The sequence below is a fragment of the Lampetra fluviatilis genome, chromosome 14 (genome assembly GCF_964198595.1).
Source record: "Lampetra fluviatilis chromosome 14, kcLamFluv1.1, whole genome shotgun sequence".
Classification (NCBI taxonomy): Eukaryota; Metazoa; Chordata; class Hyperoartia; order Petromyzontiformes; family Petromyzontidae; genus Lampetra; species Lampetra fluviatilis.
The window spans coordinates 14989092-15000388 of NC_136288.1; the positions used below are offsets into that span (position 1 = coordinate 14989092).

General features: G+C 57.8%; 1 protein-coding gene across 1 annotated transcript; it reads right to left on the reverse strand.

Moving 5' to 3' along the window:
• Positions 1-2661: 2661 nt before the first annotated feature.
• On the reverse strand, positions 2662-8480 carry LOC144935919 (neurotensin receptor type 1-like). Its single transcript, XM_078862806.1, has 4 exons — positions 7740-8480; positions 5824-6184; positions 4846-4936; positions 2662-3106 (listed from the first exon to the last, which is right to left on the reverse strand). The coding sequence occupies exons 1-4, from the start codon at positions 8478-8480 to the stop codon at positions 2716-2718; spliced, it is 1584 nt and encodes a 527-aa protein (XP_078718932.1). The 3' UTR covers positions 2662-2715.
• Positions 8481-11297: the final 2817 nt, after the last annotated feature.

Sequence of the window (11297 nt, forward strand, 5' to 3'; positions counted from 1 at the left end):
GCGTCTGTGCGTGCGTCTGTGCGTGCGTCTGTGTGAGTCTGTGTGCGTGTGTGTGTGCGTGTTACGCTTGCGAAACGTGGACTCTCCTAATGGAACATCTTCGCCGGTTAGAAACATTTAGGCTGGCCTGCCTACGATCAATCCTGGGTTTAACCAGGCTGGATTGTGTGAGGAGCTCATAAATCCTCGAAAGATCTGGACAAAGTCCCATCGGTGAGCACCTCCGGCAGGCAAGGCTGCGTTGGCTGGGCCATGTAGCCCGCATGCCCAATCACCGCATGCCTAAATAGCTTTTGTTCGGCCGGATAGAGGAGGCTAAACGGGCGCGGCACGGGCCAGAGAAGAGATGGAGTGACGTGATACATGAGGATGTGGAGCTGAGTGGACTTGCCGGATGACTGGTACCAGCGGTTTTCAAGATCGGCATCTGGAGGAGGCTCGCGAAGGACGCTGCTGGACAGTTGGAGGCAGTCAGGCGTGACTTTTACAATGATAATGCCATAAAAGCCTCGTTTGAGCCCCAAGACTCCTTCTCAAGAGGGTCCTGTCACATTGGGACGTTGGGGCATTTCCAGGTGAATGAGAGTTTGGCTTCTCGGGGGAGGGAACCAGAGAACCCGGAGGGAAAACCACTTTGCATAGGGGAAGGTGACACTCAAAATTCCGCACAGATGGGTTCACGAATCCACTTGCTGTTCCATCTCATGGGCATCTTTTCCGCTCGGTGAGATGAGTTTCTCAAATCACGGCATGATCCACCAACCCTTACAAACCCGTGCATCGCAACGCGAATTCGATAAGTACGATGAGCCAGATGCGTCTCATCACAGGCAGGGCGAGATTTCCTTCATTGGTCCGACAATCTTTTTTAATGAAATAAACGCCACTTATTCCAACAACAATCAAACCCGGTGATAAATTCCCGCTCGGGAAGTCGATGAAGACTGTGACTTCTACGGTACGAGCACAGCAACAACAACAACAGCCACCGCCGTGGTGGGGTGGTGGGGGTGTTGATGCCCCGTGGACCACCCAGGGAGTAATTCCTGTCATTTACTGAGCCCCAACGAGTGTGAGACGCGCGTTTGACAAGAGGGGGGTTCCTACGACTTTGGGGATGTTTGGCCAATGTCCATTGTCGCAAGCCGAGAGGAGAGCAACCCCACATTGGGCGGCCGGCGAGCGACGCCACGACGCTGGGACCAGAAACACGTGCGCCTGGCCGCCTTTGTATCTCCACTGCTGTAAATGTACACACCATTTGAAACACAATACAACACTTTTGCTTGCACAATCACCAGCATTTAACTACAGACAGTGTCTACTGCTGTGTGAATACCTCGCTAGACCGCGCGGCTCTGCATATGCAGAGCATACGCACAATATATACCGTGTACACGTGGAGTACAACGACACATTGCCGTATGGGCAAGTGCTGTTAGCGAGCACCAAACCCCACTGCACGCCACCGCTCCCCGATACATAGCGTACACACACTCCGTGTACTCGGGAAACAAGTGAAGAGCTCTCGCATATCGGACACGAGATACAAACAAAGATCCCTGCACAGGTGACGAGGGCTGTCAGGTCGGCACGGCGCACGAGAGTGGCGTGATCAGCGCTACGCTCGGCCGCCTTTGTCTCCCACGATCGATGTTTACGTATCGCAGCAGCAGCAGGTACTCATTCACGGCGAGCAGGGCAGCTACCGGGTGTGCAGGCGGTGCAACTGCACCGACGCCAAAGCAACAAAGGGGGCGTGGGGGGGGTTCAGGGGGAACCAAGGCCCAGTCGGCGAAACGCGCGGCTGGGGTTGGCCGCCGGGCTCGTCGTGCAGTGTGCTAACCGCTGCGCCACCGCTCCCCATACACAGTACACACATCCATCATGAGGTTGTTTTGTTAGAACGCGTAAATGTAAATGTATCGTTAAACCCGCCACCACCCGGCACGGCCAATGAGTAAGGTTGATCACGTAACATCAGCAGGCGACCTGGCTGTCGCCTGATGATGCTAATTGTAATTACCGGCGAAACGTCGTACTCCACACTGGTGTGCTGTACTAGTAACCAATTGCCATGTTCTGTTTCCGTCATAAACCTTATTAATTGGCTGTGTCGAGTGGTGGCGGGTTTAACGACACATTTATATTTACGCGATCTAACCCAGAAACCCTAATTTATGGATATTGGTCGCGAAAGCCTGCGGGCTAAACTGACAGCACACACATTGACAGAACATCTCGAACGTGGCTCACAAAAGCGTGACGTGCACATCTCGATGGCACCACTTGTCCAGCGCGTTGCCATTCTGTCCCACGATCGCCCCATTGTCCCACCACTGGTAGTGTCCCACCACTGGTAGTGTCCCACCATTGGTAGTGTCCCACCATTGCATAACCAGTGTCTGAATGTCCCACTGGTACGCCACTAACTGTGGTTACCAAAGAGTTTCAAATCCTGGTTGAATGTTTACTCAGCCCACCATGTCTGCGGGGTCGATAAAGTGAGTACCACTCAGCAGGGGGTGTCAACAGTGGTTGTGCAATGAATGGACTCGCCCCGCCATGGGAACGTGGGATTTCCATCACTGGCTCAGGGCTGTCAACTGGAGGTGAGCACCGATGCTCGTTTGAGCAGCAGCTCGCGTTGACCTTTAACCCTGAGCCCTCCGTTGTCCCCTTCTACCACGCGCCCCCCCCGTTTAGACTGCGCGGTCAACGCAGCGAGCCGATGGTGGAGATGCTGATGCTGGACTCCTCCGTGTTGGGACTCGAGTCCCTGGGGGGCCCCGCGCCGTGCAGGCGCAGCAGCAGCGCCGAGCCGCCCCCCCCGGCCCTCCGCGCCGAGTCCCCCTGCAGCAGCGAGCCGGGAGAGGGCCCCTCGCAGCGGCCTCGGCCATTCCTCCTCCTTGCTCGCCCCCCCCAGCGAGGAGCGGCCCCACCTCGCCAGGGGCGGCCGCAGAGCGCGAGGGAGCGCAGCGTGGCGAGGAAGGCGCTCCGGAAGGAGGCGGACACGAGGTAGTAGAGCACGGGATTGACGGCCGAGCTGACGTAGAAGAGCGCGTTGGTGAGCATGTAGAAGTAGTGGTAGAAGTTGTTGAGCTGGCTACGGGCACGCGGAGGGGTGAGGAGGAGGAGACACGGGGGCCGGGTGGGGAGACATGTGGGTGGGTGAGGAAGTTGTGCATGGGGGGGGGGGAGACACGTGGGCGGGTGAGGAGTGAGGAAACGTGCACGGCTCATTGGGACGAACTGGACTCGCGGACACACACGGACAGCGCGAGTCGTAAGGCTCGTGCCCGTTGTGTCCTCCGATTGCTCCACGCTCCAAGATGTATTAATTCCCCCGGCTCCCCGGGGGTGGGTGTAGGGGGGGGGGAGGGAGCCTCTTCTCGATGATTGACGTGCGTAGAGCAGAGGATGTGGCCCGAGGGGCTCGCAGGGAGCCATCTCCTCGTGGAGACGGCGAGAGGCGCCGCCATTCACCTCCTGCTGCATGACCACCATCACTGCTCCCGAGATACAGGCGAGAGATGCGTGCTTGGGGGCAGGGCTGGCTCTGCCCCCTGCCCTGCGCAGTCCTGCCGCTGCCTTGCCCGCCAAGAGACCGACCAAGAAGCACTGCCCCTGGCCGTGCCAGAGCCGTTCCACGTGTGGGTGTACAGGTGTGTGTACAGTATAGGTGTGGAAGCTACCCGGTCTGTCGCTCCACACGACGCTTTAAGCCTTCTTGGACACAGTCATGTCCTCCCTTCTCTATGCGTATGAAACGTGGACCCTTCTAATGGAACATCTGCGCCGGTTAGAAACATTCAGACTATCCTGTCTACGGTCCATGCTGGGTTAAACCAGGCTGAATTGTGTGAGAAGCTTACAGATCCTTGAAATATCTGGACACAGTCCTATCAGTAAGTTCCTCCGGCAAGCAAGGCTGCGTTGACTGGGTCACGTAGCTTCTGTTTGGCCGGATAGATGGGGCTAAAGAGGGGCGGCACGGGCTAGAGAAGAGATGTGGTTCAGGTGATGAAGTTGAGTGGCCTAGAACTGGCCTTAGCCTGTGGAGGAGGTTCGTGAAGGACGCGACTGGGCAGTTGGAGGCAGTAGCCATCCAACAACAACGGAGTGACACTTGCAACAACGAGCAGAACATCGAGCGGCTAAAATACAGCGATTTAGCTCAGTGAGGAGCACAGGTGGTACATCTTCCAGTCATCTCAGTCAACCCACGGCACCTGGGTCTGTCCCGTGACCTCCTACCAGCGAGCCTTAGACACTTCACGTGGCCTCAAAGTGCACCTAGCCTGGCACAAACGCCTTGGTGACGTCACCGCCACTTCGTGGCGAATGGCGGCTGTTGTTGTTGGGTGGGTGTGTGGTGTGTGAGTGTACAGGTGGATATGAGAATTGTTGATGAATATACCCCCACCCACCCTCGCAATCCTCACCATCCTCACCATCACCAATCCTCAACATCCCCACGCAAAATCAGCGCCTATTGCCCTCTGGGCACTATACCCCTGATCGACGTGCTTCATAGTCTCACAACACAGGCTCCTTGCTCGTGGCATCCGCTCCAGGGATTATCTAATCCCGCCGGCCCCTTGCAGCCCCCTGGATCGCGCGGGCGGTAAACTCCGAGATGGGACCCAAGTCCGCGGAGTCCGCAATGGAACAGATGTCAACATTCCTCCAAACCTGCGCTACGTCAACCATCGCTAGCATTGCGCACGCCGCCACAATCACTACCGCCAGCTCCAACAGCCGAGCGTTGCCGTCATCGGCACGCAGGTGTGGAGTGGACGCGTGGAGTGGACGCATGGAGAGGGGTTGGTGGGGGGCACTCACAGAGTCCACCAGTCCTTGGGCACGTAGCAGAACATGAGGCGGCGCGAGTGGTAGGGCAGCCAGCACACCACGAACGCCACCACGATCGCCCCTGTGTGAGCACACACACATACACACACACAAAAAAAGTTCCCCCGTATAGCCTGTAACAGACTGTGGGGGCAAGTGTTTAGCGAGCACCTATGAAGGCCTGAACGGCACACGAGGGGTGAGTGGCCAGCACCACGCCCAACCGCCATTGCCTCCCCAGTGGCGATGTTGACACACCGCACGAGGTACTCATTTGAGGCTGAGTCGACCTAGGTCGACAAACAGACACATCCCTGGACCTTTTTTCTGCAGGTGGTAACCCACGGAGACCGCGTCTGATACGGACGACCGGCACGGCGGGGATAAATTGTCCACATCAAAACACATTTGAAATCGCATTGAGAGTCATTCAGAGAGCCATTCGGAGAGGCTTTTGAAGAGCCATGTACCGAGGAGTCGTTGAGACTTCGGGGAAGACTCTTTCAGAGAGGGCTCGTCTCGTCCGCTCTCAGCTCCGCCGAGTTGAGCCTCGTGACGGCTCGGATCAGAGAGGGCTGTGCACATCTCGTGCTGTGTGCACACTTGGGCTGCGAGGTGGCGACTCGGCAATGGATTCGTGAATCCATCTGTGCGGACCAAATGATAATTAGGTCACTCCCCATGAGTCCTACAAATTCCCTATGGGCCCCTCCCTGTGAGTTCCCCGTTCGTCCCTTTAAGTCCTAGAGAGCACCACGAGTCCGAGTCAATCCCTGTTGGTCCCCGGGATACCCGCTTGGTTTGTGGGTCCCTGAGTCCCTGTTCGTCCCCGTGAATCCGAATTGGTATGCGGCTCCCCGTCAGTTCTAGCGGTCCCTGCGGCTCCCCGTGAGTGTGGGTCTCTACGCGTCCCCGAGGTGAGCCCCCGAATGCCCCCGCGAGAGGCCGCGTTGTCCCCGCGCCTCTCACTCAGCACGGCGACCCCGTGGCGCAGCGCGTGGACTCGCGACGGCTCCAGCGAGACTCCCAGCGACAGGCTCTCGGTGTCCCCGCGGGGACCTCGCGAGCGCGGGGCTCCCGGTGGCCCCCGTGAGGCTCCGCGGGGCCCCGAGCCGCGAGGGGAGCCCGGGGCCCCGCAGCCGCCCCCCCCGTGCGAGGGCGCCCTGGGGGGGGCGCCCCCCTGCCGCAGACGCAGACCCCCTCCTGCCCCCCCTCCTCCGGCGCCGGGAGCCGCCGCGCCCCGCAGCATGAGGAGGAGGCAGCGCGCGATGAGCGAGTTGAGAGCCCACACGAGCAGCATGGGCAGCAGGAAGGCGGTGAGCGCGTTCATCTGGGGGTGGTCACGTGAGATTGACATCACCATGCTGCTGCTGCTGATGCTGGTGAATATTTGCTGCAATTTATTTGTTTTGTCACGTTGAGACTATCCTGATCTCCAGTGCTCACCAAGTTATGGTGGTGATGATGATGATGATAATAATGCTACCGATTACAATGTTGCTCGGGATCGTATCGCTATATTGATGACGATGTTTTTTTTTCCTTATCACCGAGGCCCAGTCACGTCCCGTCAGTCTCGCGATGATGGATCCATCCTCCCCCGCGCGCTCCGCGCAGTGCACGCGCCGCTCGCGTCCGTCACCTGTCCGCCTCCCCCCACGGGTGGAAGAGGACCCTCACAGCCCCCTTGGAATCTCTCTGCGGGGCACATTCTCTGTGCACTCGCGCGCCGGGTCCATTCCCGACTCTGTGAAGCCCAGACTCGAGCGAAGCGCCGCGTCTGGTGCAAGGGCGACGCGAAAGACCCCGTGGATGTTTCAGGCGGTCGGGGTGGCTGGGGAGGTTCACAGTGGCCGTGTCGGAGACAGCGAACACCACGAGACACTGGGCTGCCACCGATGAGATCCTCAAATTCGGAGTGCAACCGCCCGTGGTTAAACCGCGTTCCCAAATGTAGCGCTGTGACAGCCTCAGCCCGGCCACCGACGACTGCATACAACAAAGACAACCCCCATCCAATTTGGTTTTGCACCGAAGCGACCTCAGTGGTCGATGTGCCGAGACCAACAAGACGACGGGTGCGGCAGCAGACGCCGCGTAGAGACACGTGGTCACTTGAAGGGTTCTCGGAGTGGTTCTGTGTTACCCGCTTCCACGTGCCCTTCCCAACCCCGCGGTGACGCACGGCTCACCGCGAGAGATCGGAACGGCTTCCACCGCGACTCGAGGCACGACGCGGGCAGCCCCTTGGCCACGGTTTTGAGAACAAAAACCATCCCGTGGCGTCACTGGCACACGCATGCCGCCCACTCGGTCCGCCACGTCCAGATACCAACTCGACCTCCTTGCCACGGACTCTCAGCACACGGATAGCATACGATGGAGACTAACGTTTCGGGCAATGACACGTCTGCGGGATGACGATGATTACCATGACGATCATTATGATTGATGGTTACTGTTATCAAAGATGATCTTGAGTATGGCACTGCTGATGATATTGTTTCGCCAACTAGGTACCTAACGAGGTGATGGGAGGACGACGACGATGATGATCACGATGATGATCGCCCTACATATGATAACGACGATGAAGATAAAGACGACGACGTCAGCTACAATGCTGATGATGACGATATTTGAATTATGACCATGTTATCGACGACGACATTGATGATGATTTCGACTAAAATGATCATGACAGTGATGCCGCGGCTACCGCTGCTTATCATGACAATTATGACTCTGTCGTTGACTAAAATGCCAATTGATAACTAAATGCTGCTGCTAACGATTATGACGGTGACGACCATCAGAACTAGCATCACAATGATAACGGCGATGTCAAGAGCAGCCCTCCCCCCCATCTCGGCGTAGCCGCTCACCTGCAGGATGATCTTCAGGTTGAGCTCGCTCGCCACGTTGGTGCACACCACGCCACTCGGATCGGCCGTGCCGTCCTTCCTGTGCATCTTCTCCACCGTGCCCATGGCGAACAGCATGGGCAGTGCCAGCAGAAAGGAGGCCACCCACACGAGGCCCAGCAGGCCCTTGGCGCGCTGGCGGGACATGAGGGCCTTGGCGCGGAGAGGGTGGCACACGGCGAGGTAGCGCTCGGCGCTCAGGCTGCAGATGTTGAGCACCGTGGCGTAGGTGCACGCGTCGCGCAGATAGTAGTAAGCCTTGCAGGCCGACGAGCCGAAGGTCCACGGGTGGTGGAACCAGATGAAGCTGTAGACCTCGACGGGCATGCTCACCACGAGGATGAGCACGTCGGACACGGCGAGGCTCACGAGGTGGTAGTGCGCCGTGCTCTGCAGCTGCTGCTGCAGCGTCTTCTTGCGCGCCACCACGTAGATGGTGGCGCCGTTCCCCACGGTGCCCACGGCGAAGATGAAGAGGTAGAGGAGGGTGACGAGCAGCTTCGTGTACATGTCCGTGTTCACGTCCAAATCCTCCTCGCCCACGCTCCCCTCCTCGCCGCCGCTGGCGCTGCTGCTGTTGATGATGTTGATGGTGTTGATGGTGCTGTTGGTTGACGCTCCAGGGTTGAGGAGATCCGAGGTCGCGTTGCCAAGTGCAGAACCCAGGGGGAGTCGCGACGCGTTCGTCCACAGCGCTTCCATTGCACCTCTCACGATGATGATATCTCGCTTTATATTAAAACTCTCTTTTCATTTTCTGCTGCTGCTACTGATAATAATTATATCACTTAAGATTGCGTCTCATACTTTGTATGCAGTCGCTATTGATGATATGCTGATTTATATAACAACGTATGTTTTATTATGACGATGATGGTATATCTGTTCATAGTAACTTGTACTTTATTTATGATGATCAAAATGACTGATGTTACCACGATTAATATTCAGTATCCTATTTGTTTATTCTGAGGTGGCTGCTCTATGAATATGAACACTCTGATATTAATATAACAACTCGTCTTGTGTTTCCCCCCCGAGGATGTTGATGAAGAAGATGATCCTGTGACTGCATCTGAAGGCTTCCCTCTTCTCCTGCTGCTGTCGCCGCGGAGCGCAAGGGACGCGTGTGAGCTCACCGTGACGCGCACGAACACACACAAGCAGCAGCAGGAGCAACTGCTGCTACTGCTGCTGCTTGTGTGCGAGGGCGCTCACTCTGACGCACGCGCGCGGCAGCAGCAGCAGCAACTGGGAACCAATTCGACCCTCGGCGCCAGGCGTCTTGGCTCCTGCGAGCGAAGTTGAAACCCCGAGGAATCCCCAAGGGGGGCACTGGGACCCCCTGGGCCCAGGGTCCCCTAGCAGGGGACGCGGATGAACGAGGAACCGCGGAAATTCCCGTCCGCGGTTGCCTCTCGGCGAAGTCGCGTCGACTGGAGAGGAGGAGGAAGAGGAGGAGGTGTGACGGGTTGAGGAGGGGGGGGGAGGAATGAAGGCGGCAGTGGCGGAGGCAGCGCAGCCCGCGGAGCTCCGCGGGTTCCGCTCGGCGCTCACGCGGATTGATTCACGACCCCACCTCCTCTCTCCCGGTGCCATTCATCCTCTCGCTATATTACCAACAAATAAATAAATAATAACCGTACGCTGTGTTCACCATCTAAGCGATTTTTCCCATACGTTCCATTTCGTCGTGGTTTTAATGAACTCAGACAGCACTGTCGACCCGTGGCTCCCCCACCACGGGGAGGGGAGTCAAGGCTGTCCTGAGTGGGAAGAGAGAAAGGAAGGGACGGGAGAGGGAATGGAGGCCGGGACGGAAGTCCTCAAGACGGACAAAGCGGAGGGCGCGCCTCAAGATGAGCAGCAGGGAGAGAGGAGGAGGAGCGGGAGGAGGTGCACCGGGCAGAAAGGGGGAGACGGGACTCCGACTGGACCAAGATATCGAGGCTGAGAGGGTGATGATGAGAGGGGAGGGACGAACGGGAGACGAGAGAATAGAGGAGCTGCATGGAGGATCAGCGTGTGTTTCCACAGGGGGCGGGGTTCAGAGTGGGTGGAGTCACACAGAAGTTACATCATTTACGGAAGGCTTGAGCTGGCTTCGAGATGGATATCACGATGCCAAGTATGTAGCCAGGCGAGCTTCGCTGAGTCTGAAGGCTCTGTTCTAGGAGGGTCCTGCTACATTGGGTTGTAAAGCCATGAATGCCATTATTTATCAGCGTTTGACGTCGTGCAGGGGTGGCGCGACAATGGAGAGCCTGAAGAAAACCCACCACGCAAACGATGGGGTGACACTCAGAGCTCAGCACAGATGCATTCAAGAACCCATCTGCACTGCCACTGCGCAGGAATTCGCACGGACTCGTGGGGGCTTAATGGGGTTCGCTGGGACTCACGGGGGTACACGGAACGTGGGGACGAAGGAGACGCGGGAGACGGTGGAGGCGAGACAACACGGAGACACAGGGCCACGGGAGACAACACGGAGACACGGAGACACGGGAGACAACACGTGGACACGGGGCCACGGGAGACAACACGGAGACACGCGGCCACGGGAGACAACAGGGAGACACGGGAGACAACACAGAGACACGGGAGACAACACGGAGACACGCGGCCACGGGAGACAACACGAGACACGGGGCCACGGGAGACAACACGAGACACGGGGCCACGGGAGACAACACGAGACACGGGGCCACGGGAGACAACACGGAGACACGGAGACACGGGAGACAACACGGAGACACGGGGCCACGGGAGACCAGAGGTGTGGGGCCTCAGGACGAAGAGGGGACGTGACGGAGAAGGGGGAGGGAGTTAGCTGGCTCACACACAGCGGCTTGCAGCGCTGAGATTGTGATCCCATGACAGATTGAGCGTGTGTGGAGGGAGCGGTGGCGCAGTGGTTAGCGCACTTCGCTACCAACCATATTCATCCGAGTTCGATTCCCAGCCGCGGCTAACAGTAGCGAGTGCTCTTATTAGAACCGTTCCGGGACCTCGCCCTCGGTCGACCTCAAACTTGAATTTGTGTCTATTGTGCGACATCTAGTGGCGGTAGGGCTCACGCGAACCAATGACATGCGACTGGGTTTGCCGAGAGTCCTTCACTGCGCGGGGTTCAGGTGAGCAACATAGACGTCGTCTCACGCGACTCGAATCGACGAATCTCAGCCTCGCGCTGACCCCTGGGCCTTTATCCCCCCATCCCTCGCCCCCACGCCAATCACAGACACCTCGAGTCATTGTGGGCGCAGAGCGAACTCGCATTCACGAGCAGAGAGAGGAAGAAAGAGAGCGTGACATCAATTATAACCTCAATCATAACCCTGAACTTGAGCCACACTATGGCACTGACTCTGACCTGAACCTTGAGCCTAATTCTAAGCCCAACCCTATTGTACATACTGTAACACAAACCACAGCCACGGCCCCTACCACGACCCCTAACCCCTGCCAGACCGGCTCGGAGTCGGGGCGATCGGCGTAAGTCGCTAACGCGAGTGC

What these genes read in the sequence shown, in the direction of transcription:
- LOC144935919 (XM_078862806.1), bottom strand. Translation starts at nt 8,480, where the DNA reads ATGGAAGCGCTGTGGACGAACGCGTCGCGACTCCCCCTGGGTTCTGCA. An exon ending in CCACGGGGTCGCCGTGCTGA is followed by an intron (nt 4,937 to 5,823) that starts GTGAGAGGCGCG and finishes GTGCTCACACAG; the next exon opens with GGGCGATCGTGGTGGCGTTC. An exon ending in CCCAAGGACTGGTGGACTCT is followed by an intron (nt 3,107 to 4,845) that starts GTGAGTGCCCCC and finishes GCGTGCCCGTAG; the next exon opens with CCAGCTCAACAACTTCTACC.